The 21,502-nt window shown below is 48.9% G+C and overlaps 1 protein-coding gene across 3 annotated transcripts in view; it reads right to left on the bottom strand.

Moving 5' to 3' along the window:
• Window positions 1–678: 678 nt before the first annotated feature.
• The window catches only part of GLI2 (GLI family zinc finger 2), a 197,561-nt gene continuing 176,737 nt past the window's right edge, over window positions 679–21,502 (bottom strand). For all 3 annotated transcript variants that reach the window (XM_054209748.1, XM_054209749.1, XM_054209750.1), the window contains 5 exons: window positions 18,976–19,125; window positions 15,135–15,299; window positions 10,375–10,656; window positions 6,904–7,240; window positions 679–5,839 (listed from right to left, as the gene is read on the bottom strand). In XM_054209748.1, the coding sequence (XP_054065723.1) occupies window positions 3,483–5,839; window positions 6,904–7,240; window positions 10,375–10,656; window positions 15,135–15,299; window positions 18,976–19,125 (3,291 nt within the window). In that variant the 3' untranslated portion in view covers window positions 679–3,482. The remainder of the gene's footprint in view (window positions 5,840–6,903; window positions 7,241–10,374; window positions 10,657–15,134; window positions 15,300–18,975; window positions 19,126–21,502) is intronic.

Below are 21,502 nucleotides of genomic sequence, written 5' to 3' on the forward strand. Positions count from 1 at the left end.
AACCCACCTCTACAAAACCAAGTTGAAAATCAGTCTCTTGAGTGGCTGAGGTAACTCTTGCTGCAGTCAAATGAAATCTTTCTCATCAGTGGGCTGGACCACCTTCTAACGGGATCACAACCGATGTGTCTGTTGCTCACCATACCATTGCTTCCCATGACATACAGAGTGGACATATTAACTTCTCCTTTCTTCAAACTTGATACTAAAGTAGTTGCTGTCATGGCCCATCGCAGCTCTGCTGATCTGTCTCCTTTTGGACACTGACAAAGATGGTCAACAAGCCATTTTGCCATGAATCTTCTGGTTGCCAAATTTCTCCAGCCCTTGCTTTGAGCCCTTCTCCTGTGCTGTTCCTGCTGCACTGTCATCCTCCTTCAAATCACCTCTGCTGAGAGGCCAATGAAAGCCGCCTGGGCAGCATGGCTGTGCTTGCAACAGCACCCTGGCTTCAATCCCTCTCCTCCCGCCACCTCCATCCCATTGTTGACTGGAAGCTCTTCAAGGCAAGACCAGTGGCCATTGCACACCCAGCAGTGACACACACCAGGCCCATCCAGCTCCTCACCAGCTGTTCCTAAGCACGGCCAGAGTCCAGTCAACTGTGCTGATGTGGCAGTGACAAACCAAGACCAACCACCATTACCAATAAAAAGTATTAATAACAGGCACAAGGAATTATGAAAAAAATTACTTTTTAATGTACAAAAGGTTTATATACAGGTTCAGCATGTTACCTCCGTTCTTATGATGTAGAAAACAGCTAAAAATGTTCTTAAGATATAAATTTGACAGAACAATTCACCTACAGTACTTTTAGTAATGATGTCTTCTATACATAATATATACAGTGCTGGAATGGTTATTATAATACTTTTTCAGTAAATGAAGGAAGACCACCATTGGAAAGTCTGAGAAATCTCAAGTCATTGGAGATTTGGTTTTGCTTTTGTATTTGATCTTTTGCTAATGAGATATCTGTGAAGAGGGACTCAGTGGCCATCGTTGCCCTACGCAGCTGTTGAAAAAAATCAGATTAGCAGTTGAAGGACACACGAAAGCCTGATCCATCTCTGCACAAGGGTTTCCCAGTTGTACTCCAAGAGTCCAGGACAACATACAACGTCCTAAAATACGTACTGCCCTCTTTTCATAAATGCAAAGGCAAGGGCAAGGTCAGTAACTGCAGGACAATATACACAGCGGACTATAAAACAATCCCTTTAAACACAATTTTCAGGGGAGACACAAATAAACAGCCAGGCACCTTGCTTTGCTTTCCTGTCCTCATGCACCCTGGACATCAGCAGGAGTCATGGGGGCCTCAAGGGGTGAGGAGCGTCCTGTGCACGCCCTCTGCATTTGGGATGAGGATGGGCAAGACCACAGGATGCTACCAGCTGTAGCCAGGACTACCTGGCAGCAGGGCCGTGCCAACCCACCACTGCCAAGCACAGCTGTTGGCGTATCTGATATCACAAAGTTTGCCTGAAGGTAACACGTGGCATTTTCATGCCAGCCCCTGGTCATGCTGGTAACAGGGAGCCTGACATCTGTTTGTGCAAAATGAAGGCAGGAACACCAGAAAGCACCTTTATAGAGCTGCCCCTGTCCCTTGCAGGGGACGGAGTTGGACACAAGTAAGAACATCACATTAATATAAGGGGGAGAGGGGAGATGGGAAGGAGAGAGTGAAGCTCTGCAGAATGCTTGTCCGGTCAAACTGTGAGAACCTGGGGGATGTCACACTTGTCGCCTGCCCTTCAACATTCTGGGTACAAAGTATATGATGCTATGAGAGCAGGATGAGGAGAGCTGTCCTTATCCAACGCAGTCAGAAATTAAGCAAGGCGTCCTGCCCAAGTACACGCACCCCACCAGTTCTGTCCTTTTGTCTAATGGCAGTAAAAAATAAATAATGCAAGTAAGATTGACTTCAGTGCCAGGTGGGACCGGCCTGGAAACAGCTGATCGTTAAAACAAGCAGTTGTATTTTGGTGGAGGATTTGGCTTTGGGAGCCCCTGCTCCTCCCATCTCTTCCCCAAGGAAGTTTCCAAGAGATTCTCACTGACTGAGCTACTATTTTGACTTAAATACCTGTTCTGAGACTTTCCAGATATTTGCCTATGCCGTAGGCTGCAGGTGCAGCATTGAACTGAACCAGGCTGGGTACAAAGAGTAGCTATATACTGTAGCACAAAGCACGAGCCAAAATGATGCCCTGGCTTGTCCCCGGTATATGTTTTAGATACAGCAGCTCTTTTCATGCTGACCAAAGCTGTGGGACACGTTAATGCAGCACTGGGTACATGCCAACAAGGCTCCTGGCAGGGTGTATTAGCTCATGCTTATGACACAGACAAACCCTGTCCAGATAAACCAGCTCCCACAACGCTGCCACAGTGCAGATCGGGCTGAAACGATCATAAAACTCTCTCCATCACCATCGCTTTAGTATGTGAGCACCTCAGCGTGGAAAACCCAACAGAAAGAGAAGCTGTTGCAAAGCCGCACAGGGATATGGTAATGCGCGCTTCAGAAACCTGACATTAAAGATGCATGCGGGGCTCCCGCAGAAAGTCGCTGCGCTCAGAGGGTGCAAAGTTATGCGTGTGTGTCAGTCTGCACGCCGGAGCCTTCCTGCCACGGGGGATTATTTCCCAGTGATTGCTGTTCCCAGGCCTCTGCTCCACTCCACACGTGATATAAACCACGTTGTAAACACATCTGATCAAAGTGTGCATTCACCTTTTATGTGTCTCATCAATGTGTCTTTCCAATGTTTTCTCAGAAACACCACTATGTTTTTATAAATGTACATTTTATATACGCTTCTGGCAATACACTATTATTTGATTTTTAAAGGAAGAGAGGCCTTGGCTACTTAACACGAAAGCATGGTAAGGCACTTTGCTGAGAAGCGGTTTGGAATCAATGCTCTTTGCAAGGTACAAAGGTATTTATGGTATAAAACAACACTGCTGGCAGAGGGCTTGTTTGGAGACGTAACTAAACCCTACTCTCATCAGAGCAGAATACGTAGTATGGCTTTTATTCTTATCAAAACCACGTCCTCCCGTATCTTTCTGGGGCGGGTTGAAAATGGAAATTTTTTTTGCGAACGTAACTAACGGAAAATGATGGGGAGTGCTATTTACAGGGCTGCCAGGGAGGGAGGGTTTCATCTCTAACCACGCTCATGCAGTCTCCTAGCTTGGTGGTGATATCGTTCAGTGCTCTGGGAAACCAAGCCAAAAAATAACACTAGAGGTGCACCCGTGCGGTGCTGAACTGCCTGGATATAGTTTACATAACTCTGTACAGAAACTTTTTAAAATTTTCATTTTGAATCCCTTTAATGTATTTAATACTTATAAAAAAAAAATCTACTCTATTGAAACAGATTATTTTTGAAAAGCACATTCATAAAACTGCTTCACACACAGCCCCTTGGATAGCGCTAAGGCCTTGTGCTTTACTGTTATGACATCATGTTTAGAAATTTACTCTCTTCCGCCAGCGTGGTTAGCATGGAGCTCATATCGCCTATTGCCATATTGCTTATTCCCGCGGGAATGGTGGGCAGTGTCAGAGAGTTTCGTGGAGTCGTCAGGCGAGAGGAATTCTGGGAGAGGTTCTGCAGGATGCTGGGGCTCAGGGTTCCCGACATCAGGCTCGAGTGGTCCCCATCGTCCATGATGGCATCAAAATCTATCTGGGGCGGCTCAAGACCTTGCGAGTCCACCGTGCTGGACACCTGGTTCGCCCCTGGGGAAGGCAGAGCGGCCGGCTTGCTGTTCAGCGCGCACTGCTGCTGTCTGACCCGGCAGTCCGCGTGATTATCGAAGCTGCTGTTCTGTTCATACATGTGGATTTGACCATAATAGTACATCAAATTGTTTTCCCTCGTACCGTCTGCACACTGTTGGGCTGGTGCCTGCAACATGTCACTGGTTCTTTTATGCGCGGCCTCCGCCGCCTCCTGGCCCGGGCTGATGGTGTTTGTAGGGTGGGGAGTTCTCATGTAGCCCAGCTGCTGGACGGTGCGGAGGCCTCGGGGTCTGTTGCCCGGGCTGGGCTCAGGTGGAGGACGAGGCTGGACCATGCCAGGTGGATACGCCTGCGTGGCTGAGCCCATCATGCTCTGCTGAGGCTCAAAGCTGGGCTGGTTGGAGGTCATGACGGGCTGATGAAAGGCCTCCTGAGCCATGGGGAAGTTCAGGTGGGTCGGCTGAGATGAGTAGTTCTGCTGACTTGGTTCGTGCATGACCTGGCCCAGCATCGTGCGCTCACTGTTGCTGCCGACCATTAAAGAAGGGTCGGTCGCCATGTCCATTTGCTGAGGGTGAAGGTGGGGTCCGGACTTTGCTGCCATGCCGCTACAAGAAGGAGAGATCTGATTTGGGTTGCCACTGATTGCACTGGGGCTCAGCATCTGATGAGGTTGGTTATACCCTGTGTGCAAACCCAAATCGGCGTTCATACCGGGGCCTAGGCTCATTGGCTGCTGCCGCAGCTGCATACAGTTTAGCCTCTGCCCATCCATGCCCACGTTTCTTTGCATAAAGCTCTGCTGCGTTACGTTCATATTGCTCTCTGGCAGCTGCATCTGCTGCTGGTTGTAGTTCTGGTACTGACCAAAGTTCTGCTTCTGCTGGACCACTGCTAAGTTCCCTTGTGAAAACTGCTGTTTCGACTGATTGGACATCATATCAACCGTACCCGAGCTGACTTCATTCCACTGGACAGGCATGTTATTTTTATTCATGTCTGAGGAAGCATCAAAGCTCATGGGACACTCTGCCATCATGGGTCCCAAGTGGCTCATGCTCGCCTCAGCCACTGCCATCCTGCGCTGGCCCGGCAAGACTGGAGGCTGCAGCTTCCCGCTTCCCTGGAAGCTCTGCATCTCATTGCTGTACCCCATGGAAGTGCTCTCGGCCCCTGTCCCGTTGCTCTGGGATTTGATGTACTGCACCACGTCATCTGGCAGCATAATATCATCATCTCCAACGGGTGCCTCTGCCTCCCCGGACATGGCTTCCATGGCGATGTTTTCGCTGATGCTCAGTGGCCGGGGTGAGTAGGTGTGCCGAGGGAGGTTCCCATCTGATCGACCGTAGCTCTGGAGGCCAAAATTCCTCCTGTCCGTGGGGTGTGGTGGATGGAAGGGGTTCATGCTGTTGGTGCTGTTGAAGCGGTGAACTCGCGGGAGGGCCTGGGGGTCTCCAGCAGGTCTCCTCACTGGGTCGCTTGCCCGCCTCGTGCAGTTGCCCGGCACCTCGTGGGGAAATGCTGCAGCTGACGGGTAGCCATAGGTGTTACCATCGCTGCAACGCCTGGGGCCTGGTGGGAGGCGGATGGAGGGCAAGGTGGGGTCTGGTCCGTCCATAAGTGAGATCCTGTTCTTCAGGGTCATCCTCTCCATGTTCGGCAGGGGAGTCGGAGGAGGGCCCCCTGTGGCAGCAGCATACTTGGCTTTCAGCCTGTAGTGCTGAGCTGGCGTGAGGTTCAGCAGACCCGGCATCCCGCTGCACTGGCTTGCCTCGCTCGACCGACGGGAGGCATCCGTCGAAATTGGGTCGTAGGAGTCAGCAGAGCTCGTGTTGTTGGGACGGTGCCCGAGCTGCGAAGCCTCGCTGGAACGGCGGCTGGAGAAGTACGGGGAGATCCCTGATGATCTGCGGCTGACAGTGTAGGCGGAGCTGATAGTGCTTGTCGTACTATCACGGCGCTCGTTGAGTTGGTTCAGCATCGTAACCTCATTGACAGACAGCTCCATTATTCTGGGATTAGGCAGCGTAGCAGAAGAACCGCCACTATTTTCTAGAATAGACCCTAAGGAGAAAGGTTGCAGGGAAGGAAAAGGTTTAGTTAGCTGAGAAATTCCACTTGGTAGTGTACTTGGTGCCAGAATACAGACACACAAAGCCACCCCCCAAATATTTTACAGGAACAATAGTGAATTTCATTTGCTGCCAGTGAATTCAAAGCTTCATCTCCAGCTCTGTGTCCATGCACAAAGAACAAGACGGCTGGAGAGAGAAGACAAGAAGTCCGTGCTGCAGAGTCTTTGCAATGTGTACTCCACTGACGCTCAGCTGCTGAGGAAGTGCCTCCACATGGGCTTCTCTTAGCAGGAAAAAAGTAGGACTGGTGTGAGCAGTGCCATGGGGACAGTGCATGTAGCTTCAACCACAGCTGCTCTCTGGGACAGATGCACATCAGCCAGGGATAGGAGGCTGAGGGCCCAAAAGTTGACACTCAATGGCTCTTCCCAGAGTAAACCAAGAAGCTCCAATATACTGAGCCCTGAGGTTTAGTATAACCCAGGCCCTATGCCTTGGAACTTCCTGGCAAAGTTAGAGGAGCACTGAAGGGATCATAAAGATACCTTTAACAGGAATCCCCAGCCAGCAGAAAACTAGCATGTGAAGCTGTAGGCAATAGCCAGGAGCTCTCAAAGTGACAAAAGGCCTGTCAGAGGGAGATCAAGGACAAAGGGCTTGTCTGGATTGCTGCTGTGCTCCAGCAATCTCCCTGGAGGCACCTCAGCCCTTGGGGAATTGTTACAGCTGGAACAAACCCAAGCAGTCCTGCGGCTGCCACTGGGACAGCGAGGACAGCTATGGCTGAGTCCTGGGCAAGCCCAGGAATAAGAAGGACACCATTACTTCTGCCTCCTTTTTAGCTCTGTAGCATTGAGCATCTGGGTTCTGTTGCACATCACCAGATGGCTGTGTTTATGCCCAGGCTCTCCATTTTACCTGACATCTCTATCCAGCAAGGGCTGACTCAGAGCCAATAGGAAAGGATTGTCCTCCAGGGCAGTCTCTTGGTTATGAAACCAGAGTCAAACTCTGGAGGGTTCCTACAGGACATGGCCCAGGCCCAGGGCTTACCGTTTCCTGAGATGGGAGGCAGCTTGGTGTTTCTAGCTTGCGGAGCTGGGCTCACCCATGAGCAGGAATCCTTAACTGTCTTGAGTTTCTCTTTCTTGAGCTGTTCAAGTCGTTGCATCGTCGTCATGTGTTTCCTTAGCTGCAGGCTGACTGTCGAATTACCAGATGAGACCGTTGAGTCCACAACAGGAGCGTTGTCATCCAACGCGGTCAGATCTCCCAGACTTCCCCCGCTGTGCATGTTCATTTCTACTCCACTGTCATTGTTGTTGGTGCTGCCAAGGGGTGACGGCTCACTGCTGCACGACGACTGGCCACCAGGACTGGACTGACACATCTTGGGGAAGGAAAAGAGGAGGAGTTGGGCAGGTGGAAACATGGATGGAAAGAAACCAGGAGCCCAGCATCCCCAGTGACTCCACATGTTTCACCCTATCCCATGCTGTCCCCTCTCTTGTTACCCTTCCCTGCTGCAGGATGTCAGGTCTACCAGTGGGCAGGGGCACCTTCCCTAGAAGGGAAGGGCAGGGCAGCACCCCACAGCTGGAAAAATTATATGGTGGGTTCAACTGGAGGATGGAGAGAAACTAAATGCTGTTCCTCCAAAAGATGAAGGACGGATTCTTCTCGAAGAAAAGCAGCACATTACCTGGTTGTGCAAGGTATATTGCAGCAAGCCCTGGCTTATCTAACATAGGATCAAGGCCTAAGTATTTCAGACACAACGTATTTCTGTCTTTAAAATACCCTAACATATAATTAGGTGAGCTGACAAACTTCCCAGCCAGATAAAAACCTGGTTCACTGTTTGCAAACTCCCACTTGCAGATAAGGCAGATAAGCACCATAAATATTTATTTTATTTACATTAGGAACTGCGTTTCACATTGAACAGTTTGTTTGCAGCAGACACTAAATGGTCTGAACTTGCTCTGAGGTAGCCGTTGCTGCTACCAGACAGGATGCCTGGCTTCTCCGCTCCAGGCCCATGCTCCAGCAACTGTCAGAAAATGGGAGTGCTAAAAATGCAACGCACTTTGCCTCAGGCCAAGGTGGGAGTGCAGGGTGATGCAGTGCTCTGCTTTGCTCCGTAGCAGCCCTCATGGGCAGGGCTGACTGATTTTGATGGCCTCGGTGCCCTGCAATTGGGATGATAGAGATTGCAATCCCAGGATTTAATGACAAGTTGTGATGCTGGGAGAAAGGTGGCAAAGGGACTCCTTGGGCACTGTGTCCCCCGCTTTCTGCGCTCAAGCAAATATCCCCTGTCCCTCCCCATCTCTCCGCATGCCTCCGTCTCCACCCCGCAGGGGTTAGCTGGAAACAATAGGTCTGCAGGACACCATGCTTTATATAGCTATTTTAATACAAAGGATTTCTTTGCTCACCTTAGTACCGACTGTCCTTAGGAAGGTAGAGTAAGGAAGGGTAAGTGGGAATAAAGAACAGATTATTAGGACAAAGACAGCATTAACAGAAAGGACCGTGTTAGTAAAAGGAGGAAGAGGGGAGTGCAGAATACAACACAAATTCCCCTCTCCTGCACCCTGTCTTCCCTGCCTTCCCTCTCTGGGGCCTCAGTCAAAAACCCCACCCGTCTCCATGGGTTTGGGATGAGACTCAACGATGGGTCAAAACAAGGGGCCTCGGAGTAATGGGAACCAGTGAAGCATCTCATCCTTCCCACCACCCTGACCTTAACCAGGAAACAGGAGTTGGACGTGGCCCCGCCAGGTCAGATGCCGCCCGTTTGACATGCATGAGTGAAGTACACAGTGCTGGACAGGGAGAGCACAGAGGGACATCCGACCTACGGCCCTGCCGCCAGCGAGACGGCTCGGCTGCAACCCTGGGAGTGCAGAGCCCTAGGAAAACAACCCCACACCTTCAGGAGAAATGGGATGGGGAGCCGTGATTGTGTCCATGTTTTCATAGAAAAAAACAAACAAAACACAAGGAAGAAGAGTACTGGAAAGAGGTCATTCTGTCCAGTGGTTCTCACACTCAGTTTTTGTAATCCCATACAGAGCCTCGTCACAGTAAAACTGTTCCTTTAGTCAATTAGAGACAGTTTGGATGTGAAAATACTCAATTCCTTCCTAACCGAAACATGCTGCTCATTAGTAATGTGTCCAACAACACATCCCTTAACCTTTTTCAGAAAATCTTTGTAGCTCCAGGGCACGTTGTTTCACAGGAATAACAATCTTTTAGCCTGGATTCAAATCAAGAAAAATATGTATTTTAGAGCTCGAAGTCCTTTCAGCTCTAGTGAGAAGTGTGGGGACTATGTGAACACTCTCCTTTGCAGGTGAAGGTCTTTTCTGCTGTACACAGCCCATACCCTGCCCCACTCTGAGCAGGTGCAGCAGACCAGAACTTTGGGTACAAAGGTGAAAGGAAACATCAAAAGGCTAAAGTGACCCGTGTGTTGCAATGCTCCACCTCCTCCACCCGCAGTGGTGTGCTGAGGAGCAGGTGGGCTCCCTGCATGGGGTGGAAGCAGCTTGAATGTGTTTGCACCCATCATCACACACACCTCGTTAGCACCACAGACCCCACTTCTGCCTGCTGTGGAGCTGCTGTAATGGCCAGAAGGCTCATCAGAAATGATCTCTGCTTCAGCTGGTGGCCACTCATGGGATTGTAAAACATGATCACAGTTGACTGCAAGCCTGTACTCTGTGGGCTACAGCCTTACTTGCATGTTTATTCCTGATTTCAGTCCCCTGACCCATCATCCCACTACAATTTTCTGTGGCAGCTGGGAATCGTGTGTTGAACTCGGGTACTTCTGAGGAACCTGCTCTAGCTGACCTTGCTTGAACAGGGAGGTTGGACTAGATGATCTCAACAATCCCTGTCAACCCCAGTGATTCTGTGCTTCTGTGTATGATGGACAGGACCGAGGAATTGAACTTGATTAAAGATACCCAACAAAAACAAACCAGCTACTTTTATCCCCACTGGCTTCATCAGGCAGCCTACAACAAAGTTGTGCCAGCAAAACTGCTGTGCAGCAGCAGCCTGGAAAGAAAAACAGTCAAGGGTGCAGGGAGGAGGAGGAGGAGAAAAGGGACTGCTTAAGACAGGACTTCTGCTTCAGAAGCGTTCATCAATCTGTGCCCTATGGTCATTGCTCAGTTTAAATTGCTTAGGTAGGTAAAGCTCATTTGACCACAACACTCTGAGTTTTACCCACTTCACAGCACAGGGAGGCCAAGCTCAACACTGGGCATCACATGGCCCCCATGACTACAAGGGCGGGAATTTGTGATGCTGGGGAGGAAGGTGCAAAATGTACTGGACTGTGCCCTGACCTGCGGTTTCATCTCTGGACTTGAATTCTAGGGTGTTGGCAGGTGAAGGGCAACTGCTTGGAGAGTTAAATGGGATGCAAATGCTTCACGCCCCCATTGCGTTGGAGAAATTAGGGACCGCGTCATTTCTGCCAAGAGCAACTGCTCTTACCACAGAATTCTCCGTTTTTATCGTTTTGACTTGTAAGCAATCCTCCATGCTCCTCGTGGTGCTGTTGGCCTCAGGGCTCTCCTCTGAAACCTTGCTGCTCTGCTTGGCGCTTGCCTCATTGTCCCCATTTTCCTTGAGCGGAGGTGGCCTCGGGTGAACATCATTGCGCTGCTTCTTCGTGACGTGGGCATCAGGCCCGTGCACGGTCTTGACGTGTTTCCTGAGGGAACTAGGGTCCGTGTACCGCTTCGTGCAGCCAGGGATTTTACAGACGTAGGGTTTCTGTCAATACAAGAAAATCTAAGGTTATATTTAGAACAAGCCCAAATATTCCAGGTACAGTGTATGGACCAAGAAAATACAATGAGCATAGCGGCTGGCAGCAGCAAAATGTGGAGCGTCTGCTCCACAGGGTTCTGTAAGACTGAGATCTCTAAAATGTGATATATGGGCTGCTGCTGATCCACACAGACCTGGCCAGTCATTTGATGTTGGCTAAACTCCTTGTTTTCAGTTTCTGGATTAAAAGACAGCTAAGAATTCATGAAATACTTTCCTAATATTACTTTCCTATGTATGTATTTGCTCGGGCGGCCGCAGGAATGTTTCCTGATTATGGCTGGGAGGGAGGTGATGTAGGGGACTGGCTGTAACACATTCTCTCTGCTAAGGTGGGGTCTACACCGAGAAAATGTCTGAGACCTTCTGGCTGACGGAATTCCAGTGAAACCAAGCCAGACTGGATTCACCCTACTCAATCTATCATACCACTCCAGCACCTGTCACCTTGAAATCTGTTATTGTGCAAAACAAACCACAGGCATGCAGTGTTTTTTTCGGATGATAGCACTCTAGTCCCGAATTCATGAATCATTGATTGACACAGGAAAACAAGGCTGAAGCCATGCTTCTGAAAACAGAAGTCAGCAAACAGATACTTTTCTTCTTTTAACTTTTTTTTTTTTTTATTGAGTTTCCAATTCCAAAGTGTATTAGCACTGCAGTTGTTTGAGCTGGTGCTGCTGTGCTGGAAGCTCTGAATTCATCACAAGTTCTGCTTTCAGCCTCACAGCTACTCTAAGTATTTTTCTGCCAACACACTAGGATAGATCCATAAAAAAAAAAAAACAACAGATAGATGTTGTTTGAAGGCTACCCAAAATGACCACTCCCATTCTTTTATTTTTTATCTGTTTTGTAACTTCGTCCAGAAGCTTAAGTGAAAAAATACAGAGGAGTATATATTCTTTGGACAAAGCCAGCATCATCACATGAAAAACACTGAAAGTCTGTTTTTTATTCAAAAGCATGCTTCCTGACTGATCTTGGCACATCACTTGAACAAACTAAATCCTCGTAACACCCCACTGAGGTAAATATTTAATATATTTTAAAGCTGGGTAAACCCAAGCACAAAAAGTAAAATTGTTTATAAATCTCATGCAACCTTTTGGACGAGGCATTACAGAAATATTACTGCTGCTATTAAAACCTGTTCTAAAGAACAGAACGCCCACCACACATGCTAAAAACCCCTACGTAAAACAGTTCAAGGAGCTTTTATAAAGATCCTAAAGGATCCTAACGGCCCAATAGTTCTGATTTTTTAGACACCAGCAATTAGGGTAACACGATCACTGTTGCTGGGACAGCAGACATTCCGCCTAATGGGGTACAACCATCCTCTTCATCAGGCCATACCTCCTGCAACTGAACCGAGCCCAATGCTGTTTTGTTTGCATGTCTTCATATATCCCCTGGGTCATCCAGATTCTGACATCTAACGCAGTGTACATCCTAGTGAAGTCAACAATTTAGATAGCTCAGATGCCTCCCTCCTACTCCCATACACATACAGCACGATACTCCTTAGAGCGGGAGAACTGGAGAGCTCCCCAGGCACTCAGCAGAACTGAATTTCTGCATTTTACCCTTGTTTAGCTTGAATCGGAGAAAATGTCACTCTGAGCTTTTGGCTGGCCATGAACTCATGCCACTCTTTTGTGTATGCACTGGAGAGCGGTCACGGGATGAAAGCCCTTTTCTCAGGAGTAACTTTGAAGGTATCCCTTGAAGGGATTCAAATAGTCACTGAAAGTTTAAAATGAAATCGTGCATGTGACATTTCAACAATCAAACAAAAGCCAGTGTGGTAATATATCCCCAGCCTTGAACTTCAACATGTTTGGACCATTCACCTACATCCTGTCACACACGGATGGAGACAAATACAGGGAACCTGGAACTTCCCCCTTAGAGGAGACGTGGATGACTAATTTTAAAACTGTGGCGTATCCCACGTAAACACTGCAAGCAGAGGAAAATATTGAGTAGGTAGCTAGGAACCACAATAGAATTACCAATGGGTAATGGGAAATATTCACGGCCACAAACTCCTGCTTTGCATCCACGTGGTTTTGTGAGCCAAGGCCTCAGTGCATTTTGCTAACCCACTGGTCATGGCCACAGCTGGTTGCAGGACCTTCATCTGGGTCTTCTGCCCAATGCAATGAGCTTTGCCATGAGGGATGTCATGTGTTGCAAAGGATCATGTTACATGTTCCTCAAAAAGAGAGTTTCAAATATATGGCCCAGAGAGCCATTACATGCAGGCTACAGATCTCCCACAAGTCTTGGGGCATGCCTGTGTTGCATCAAGGAGGGCTGAACAGCAGTTTGGGAGGGAGCATGATTGCAAAATGTAAGATCATCCAGTGCCATGTAGTTCCCTTGGTAAGGCTCAGCTGGTCTGGTACAAATCCTCCACTAGTGGCTATGCTGTTTCTGCACCTGAGAAGGCTTTGACGTCCTCCAGGGCAAGCAACAGCAGAGGATAAAATCCCTATCTGTTATCTGAGTCTTTAATTTGTGTGTTGGATGCAGCCTGTCACAAGTGTCAGCATATTAGGTCAAAGTCCATCATAGACAAGGTGCTGGATGTTCCTGCCCTACAGCCTCACCTTCTTGCACAATGGGAACCCAAAAGAGCAGACCTTCAATTGTGTCCAAGCTCTGCTCAGATGCGAGGAGTCATCCCAGATCCAGTGCAGCTCCTGATCTGGATCGCTTGGGAAACTGAACCCATCAAAGAAATTACATTTAATAACATAGCCAAAGCCAAATTCCACATGTAAGGACATGGGACACCAGCTGGCCCAACAGAAGGGAAACTCTGGCCTGCTTGGGAAGGGTCCTGGAAAGCTCTAGGCATGCAAGCTCAAATGATCTATGAGCAAAAAGTTGTTCGCATACTGCTTCAGTGTGCCCAAAGTGGGCAGACTGAGTCTGCATACAACACTGAAAGTTGTACCAGCAGTCTTGATCCATCCACATGAGAATCCTTAGGGATGGAAGAGAGATGCAAAATTGATTTAAAGACAGGAAAAAATGCTGCAGTAATGGGAATCTTCGGTGGCTTGATTGACTTATTTAGCTTATGAGAAAGAACATGGAGAGTGACTTAACACTGTAGTGTTATGAGGTGGTAATAACAACAACAAAAGGGACATTGAATCCAGCACTGGAGGAAGGCAGAGAGTATCTACGTCTGGAAAGCAAGTAGTTTCTAATACCTGAAACGTGAGATTAAATCAGGACTGCCTACCTTTCTGGGGAAGAAGCTTTAACAGAGAGCAAATGATGTTTTAGTCAAACACCGGTTACTGGGAGTGCAGGTTGCAGAGCAGACCAGAGGTTTGGTCCCTCTTGTCCTCAAGGTCAGCGTAGCCTTAAATCAACCCCAAACTACCGAGTGCCAGTGCGGATATGGGTTAATTTTAACCTGTGTCCTGCTGGGAAAGTGGCTCACTGGTGAAGAACAATCCTGACGTGTGTGTTCATACCCAAACCAATTCAAATAATACTGGGATTGAGGTCATTCATTGGGTCCATCTCAGCATCACACAGCATGGAAGGGCATCCTAGACTTTGAGTCCTTATTCTGACTCCAACAGAATCTCTGAAACCTACAGAGCTTTGGTTATCACTGACTGATATTATGCCACAGATAGAAATACTCCCAACAAGCCCTTTGTAGACACAGCATCGTTTTAAAAAGCTGTCATCTGTGGCAATTGTGTTCCATTCTCCAATAGTCTATATTTAACTGTTGCAAATTAGGCTGCAGACTGAATTCTTCATAGCTGCAAACACTATTAGAACTTTGGAGTGTTGTTTTTTCTTCCCCTGTCAGCTAATTAGTGGTAATATAAATTTCAATCGTCGGCCGTGGTTGATTGCAACAGACCATCACATGCGTTACAATAAAGGCAATTTCCTCTGCTCCCCAACTACTAATAGTGGATCTTAATTAGCCAAGGTTAACAAAGCATTGCATTGTGCTCTATCATTGTACATCAAACGATGGAGGGAGTATTATTTCCAGAGCGTCAGGATCCGGGGTAGCTGTTACACTACTGCAAGTCTGCTCCACAGTAATATTAAACACCACGTGCACAACTGTACAATCCTATTTGCGCTATTAAAAATTATAAATTTGGAAAACGCTTGCTTTAATTTCCAAAGCTGATTAAAAAGTTTGCATACTTTAACATCTGTTTATGATTTCAAACATGACTTTCATAAATATAAAGCTAATGTGGTCTGGCTCTCCAGCAAAATAAATCCCATTAAAAAATAAGAAAAACCTCTCATTGCAGTAGGTTTCTTTTTACATGAGTCCAGCGTGTAAAGTGTATGTTTATTGTCAGCAAAATTAAAAAAAAAAGTCCTCCGTTGAGCTGCGGTGAGCCCAGGCTTACCTCATTGGAATGTGTCCTGTTCTGGTGCTTGGCTCTGTCTGAGGCATTGGAAAAGGCTTTATTGCAGCCTTCGTGTTCACAGACATAGGGTTTTTCTCCAGTATGGGACCTCAGGTGTGTCTTTAAGTTCTCCAGGCGGGAATAGGCTTTGGAGCAACCCTCAAACTAAAATAAAAAAACACAAGAGGAGTGATTAATTAACCAGAAAAATTTGATTTTCCCCCTGCCTAAACCCTTCTCATCTGTTTCTCATTCTTTCTTTTTTTTTCCTTGCCTTTAAAGGGCTTGTGTTTTAGGGAACAACATCCACTTTGTTGGGAGAATTCGCTTCCCTAGGCAGGCTGAGAGTTTCAGCAGTGACTCATATTAAAGGTGCTGCTCCTTGTCGGGTACCCACCTGACATTTCAACAAGAGACTCTTTTTTCCAGAGGGGCCGAACACCCCTCCACTCTTCCCACCCCTCCTGCCATCCCTCTGCAGCTAACACACTCAGAAACAGAGGCCCTCTCCTTCCCACCCAGAGAACTGATGGCTTCTTGACAGTTTGACCAGCCTTGCAGCTTCGCTAGCACCACTGCTGGAAAGGCCAGACCTTTCTCTAACACACAAGCAGAAATCTAGCGAGCTTTGAAGTTTCCCAAATTACAGCTTGGGTCTACTCTCGGAGGATGCTGTGGTCAGGCCGTCTGACATTACCAGTTTAAAAAACAAGACTCTCAGTCTTGAAGACAGATGGATTTTTGGATGACAAAGCAGGCCAGGAACCTTCCTCCTGGGAGGAAACCAGCTGCCCACACAACGAGAAGGAGCAGCTTGGGAGACATGGTGAGGCTTCGGGTGATGTAAGTCCTGCCGCCCTCCACTCTGGCTGGGCTGGAGGCTTCTCCCTGCACCTGCCCTGTCTGCAGTATGGGAGGATTTCATCTCAAACCCAAGATGCCACCTTAAATGTTCTTTGACAAAACAAGTGGGAACTTACAAAGACTGGAAGAGGTTTTAAGAAGTGCGAGGCCCCCTGCCAAATTCTAGCTAAATGCTGCACTTGCTGTTTGGCTGGGACCGTTGTAGAGCCCATGCTGCACTTCCTATGGAAGCACCTGAAAACACAGTTTAAATTTCAACAAGCAGACCCTCCTGTTGTAATGTATGCAAGCTCCAAGGTGGTGTATTTTAGCTAGATCACTTAAACGTCTCTACAAGTTCAGTCCAGATGTGACAGGGCTTCACACTGCTACGTTTGAGTCTTGGACAGTGAAGAAACTGGCGTCCCAGGAGGATAGGTCATGCCGCAGCTCAGTGTTGTATTTCCCTGTGGGCAGCAGAGTGGTCCCACGTGTCCAGAGATCTGGCCCTTTTGGGCAGAGGCCAAAGGCAGCTGCGTGCAATAGCAACGGTACCTGTCTCCTGGTGCTCCGCGGGCATAGGGCTTGCCTGCACTGCTAAGGAGTGAGGCAGACACGCAGCCCGTGAAACCCATGAAGCAGGTAGGCACAGGTTGATCCCGTATGACTTTGGTGTCCTGAAAAAGAAGTAGGGTTGCTTAAGTTTCCCTTTAAGGTCTGGCGTAGGGATGGTGGGCATAAGGCAAACTTGCTCTGCTCTCGTGAGGTATCCAGATCTCCTCAAGGACAGTAGGAGCATCCTGCAAGAGCTGATTCCTTCCACGGTTTTGTCAGGGTGGGATGGATCCAGTTCCCCTTCCTCAGACAACTTTCATTAGCCCATGTGGCCCATAGAACATGCTGCAACTTTGAGGTAGCACAGTATATCCCTTTCTTCTCTTGCCTTGTGCTAATGGTCCTTTACAACTCAAGTTCCTTATGGTTATTGAAATACATCGTTCCATTTGCTGGAAAACAAAGGGAACTCAGCATGAGGCAACTCGTGTGTCCATTCTGGTTTTGCTGGATACTGACACAAAAATGCAGTTATTAAGAGCAAAAGTACTGAGGCCGCATTTTCAAATAGGAGCTTCTCTGCAAAGCAGGCCGTGCATGTTCAAAGCAGTTGTTCCCACTCTTACGCGTGGATTTGATTATGTCAGTGGGAGTTCTGGCTGTCATCTGTTGAAATAATCCTTGACCGAATCCCAGGCTGCAATTGGGCTCATCTGTAGCTTTATGTACACCGCAAACTTCTTGTCTGAAACAAACGGCGCTTTGAAAAATCACTGCCAGATTTGGACAAGGAATGTTCTGCCACAGAAAGGCACCGTCTGCAGAGCTGCCATGTATCCCAGGCAATTGGAAACCGGTGGTGCTCCAGTTCAGGAAGAGTTGCTGCGACATATCTCACATGGAGGGACGGCAAATCTCCAGCAGGCAGAGGAGGACTTGAGACTCAAACACACACAGCCTTGCCATTGCTCCAGTGCGACACAACCGAGGCTTGAAAGAGGCAGGATTGTGCAGCGGTGCTTTTTCCTGCTCCATTACAGCACTGAAGAGGACGCAGGACAAAAATCCCTGCTGCTTTTTGTCTTCTAAGTCCCTCTACCTGCAAGGGCAGGGCTAGACTTTCCCTCACTGCTCACTTTGTAGCACTCTGACGATCAATATTCCGTGATACTTTTAAGGAAGATTGGTAAAGCACGAGAACTGGGCAAAGTGCTTTAGAAGATTAAAACAAAGGACACGGCCCCGTGCCCCAGGGAGCTTATGCTCTAAATTAAATGAACACAGGGCTGGAAGATTGATAAAGGAGTCAGGCAGCAAGCAAATCATACATATCCTAATATTTGTAAGCAGGAGCTGGGGCAGAGCCAGGGAGGGAGCACGGCTGGAAGTGACTAATGGAGCAGAAGAGGAGAAAGATACAGGAGGAGGGCTCAGACATCTGCTGAGCAGAAAGACTCATCTCTGAGACTCTGGGGAGAGGAACAGCATAACACTGACAGTGGAGGAGGTATGAAAAACTGGCAGGAGAAGGCAGGGAGCAGAGGATATCAAAAGACTAGGAAGGACCTTTGGGAGGAAAAAAGGATGAAGCATATGTGGAAAGAGATGGTGAACACCAAGTGGCCACAGCTTCTTTCTTGTGCCTCCCATCAAGTCATCCTTGGCTGCCCCACGTCAGCCAGTGGTGTGGTGGGAGACTCCACGTGTGAGAGCAGATATGGGCTTTAACATCTCGAAGTTGAGGAGGAGGTGGGCCCAGCTCTCCCATGTGCTAGATAAGCCTGTACCCCCAGGGCTGAGACAGAAAACAGCACCCTAAGCTCTTCCTCAGGCAGCGTTTAACACTAGGCACAGTGCTGCTTGCATGCAGGAGGTCTGGGAACTGAGCTCCTCTTGGGGTTTAAGCACCCAAGGTTGACCTCACCTCTTGTATTAAGAGAGCAGAGGCAGGAGGTGTTGGCCCAGCTCCCCAGGCTGGAAGGAGGCTTGTGTGCACGCTTGGGTATGTGGGTGATGGAAACTTGCAGCCCCAGCAGCAGTACTGGGTGACGTTGAGTTAGACATGACCAGGGTTAGGTGCTTCCCCACAGTGTGGGGTTACTGGATTTCCTTCTTGGATGTAAGCAACTAAATTGGCTGGTTTTGCACCTTAAGTGTCTTGTCCTGAGTCACTCTGGATCTCTGTGGTAGAGCCGAAGCCATTTTCCCCAAGGAAATGCAGTTTTTCCCATTAACACCTTGACCACTTGCCTTGTCCCCAGGGTGTTACCTGCAAGTAGCTATAACTCAGACACAGAGAGCTGGACTGGCCCTATGCGGGCAGGTACGCTGGGAGAGCCCTGCTTGAAGCTATGCCTGCATCTGCACACACATCTGTGTGGCCACCGAAGTCCAGTGTCCCACTTGCCAAGCCGAGATGCACCATGTGTCCCTGCCAGCTTACCGTGCACTTGTGTGGCTTCTCTCCGGTGTGCCTTCGCATGTGCACCACCAACATGTACTGAGCCTTGAAGGGCTTCTGCTCCCGCGTGCAGTCCTGCCAGCGGCAGACAAACTCCTTCTTCTCGCCGTGGATGTGATCATTGTTGATGTGCTGGTAGGAGAGAAGGGAGAAGCAGGTCACTCTTGGAAGAGCTGATGCCAGTGAAGCATGCACGGTGCTCCGAAAGCCAGGTGTTCCCTCCCCAGTGCTTGTGTCAGGCATTGCACCTGGGTCTCAGGTGCACAGATAACACCAGGGACACGGGAGCCAGTGCTGTGGTCTGGTGTGTCCTGCAGGAGAAGGTGCTGGGTCCAAAGTAGCTATAAATGGGCGGTTTGCAAAAGCAACGGGGACCCATGATGCCAGGCAGAGAGGAGCCCTCTCAGTGTCTCCCAGGCTGCCTGATGCCGCTGTCAGGGAGGATGACAGAGTCATTTTTGTCTCTGCCAAACCCTCCTGTGCCGCATTTACCTAGCTGGGACCCTTTCCTGGGGAGCTGCTGGAGGACGGGGGAGAGGAGGAGGCCAGGCTGCTCGCACGCCAGCCCGTACGCCGGCCCCAAGACATCCACCTGCTGTCCAGTGCTGGCGGCTGGCAGGAAATGACAGCATCTGCGAGCTATGCGCCAAGGAGAGCTCGGCGGCCTCAATTACTGCTAATTACTGGGGTCCGTAAAATTCTGCGCCCGGGTGTTGAAAAGCCAGACCCAGAATGGTGCCTTCGTCCACCCTGGGAGGAAGACAAGGGTCGCTTTCTCCCAGCCTGGGGCAGATGAAGCCCTGCCGAAAATAAACAGAGACGGAGACCAGGCCGTCGGCAGCACTGTTCCCGCGGCGGCCTTGTCTCTCTGAATGGGGTCTTGCTGCCAAAAATAATGCCTGTCCTCGCTCCTGTATTTTCAGCAGACATTCACTGACAGGAAATCCTAAAATAAACCACTTTGGGGTTTGGGTTTTGTTTTTTTGCACTGAGATTTTTTTCCAGCCCCCGCCTTCGTCCCCCTGGCCAAGGCCAGGCACACATGTTATGGCTCAGGGTGAGACTTTTTCGGGGTGGTGAGGCAGCACAAGGACACAAAACCGCATTAAAACAGAATCCGTGACCTTCATGGTCCCAGTCAAATCCAGCCCAAGCATTTTGTGTGCCATGGCCCAATCCTGGAAACAGGGACCTGCTGCTTGGGGCACCAGGTCTACCCAGGGGCAAGAGTGCCTGGAGGGTCGGGAGAGGCTGGGTTTGGAGAGGTTTCATATCGGTTTGGAGCTCAGCTGCCTACAGGTTTTATAACATAGCGTTAATGTGAGATTTTAGCCTCAGATGGTGGAAATCTAGTGAACCCCTCGGAGGGGGGGTAAAGACCCACGGACACACTAAACCACATCCAGACCAGACTGGGAAGATACACATCTTGGCTCTGTTTGTGTGGGAGTCTGACTTGCAACTAAGACTATGCACGGCAGTGCTAGGAGTGGGGGAGTGCACAGGCTTGCCCGTTGGGTCCTGCTTGGGCCAGAGGAAGACACATTTATGGGACAGGGACTGTAGTCCCCTTCAGGCTTATTAACTCACTGTTTGGGCAACGTCTGCATCCCATCACATGGTAGAGAAGCAGTTGCACAACTGACCACACTTCAGTGGCTCCATAGCCCCCATCAAACCCCCATCTGGCTGGAGGCTTTGCTTGGGCTTCTCTCAAATTGTGAGTGTGACCTTCAAGGCTGGGAGCAGCAGTGGTGCTTGAAAAAGTAAGTCCTCGTTCCTGCTGCTCCCCGTTAACACGCACTTCTCCCACAAGCACATTGCCCACTGTGGGTGGAGAACAGACCCTGCACGCCCAGGTACTTTGCTCTGCACACAAACTAGAGTTTTTCCATGCATGGTGGGATGCCACCTTCTCAGAAGTTGGCCCACGACATCTGTATTTCATTTGCACATGTATTTTGGGCATCCCAAATCCACAACCCCATGTTGCTAGTAATCATAGTACAGAAGCCTCCGTTTTTATAACCTTCCGAATTTAGGAAAATCTTGGACATTCCATCAAATATTTTTCTTTGGGTTTTCTCTGGAAATAAATTGTGCTGAGCTGCCTGGATCTGCCCTGCACTTTGCTCTGGGCAGAGTTAGAGTTTTTCTTACATCTGAGATGGAAACGCACAAATACCGCCCAACAAATGTGAGCCCAGCCCATCCGACAGGAGTGCTGCGGTTTAACCCCAGAAAAGCAACATCCCGTGGCATGCAACATGCAGCCCATTAAGCACCTTATCACTCATTTGGCCCTGAAACCCACTTCCAAATCTGTCTGTACTCAAGGATTTGCTGCACTGAACCAGTGACTTCTGGCAGAGGCAGGCAGGTGCTAGCTTTAGATGGAGGAAGAATACATGCCCAAGATTATTATTTAGAGTGTGGTCCCTCTGGACTAAGATAATGTTTGTGTGCACAGCTTGGGGAAGCAGAGACTGATGCCTGCTTGGTGGCATCT

The sequence above is a fragment of the Rissa tridactyla genome, chromosome 7, assembly GCF_028500815.1.
Source record: "Rissa tridactyla isolate bRisTri1 chromosome 7, bRisTri1.patW.cur.20221130, whole genome shotgun sequence".
Lineage (NCBI taxonomy): Eukaryota > Metazoa > Chordata > Aves > Charadriiformes > Laridae > Rissa > Rissa tridactyla.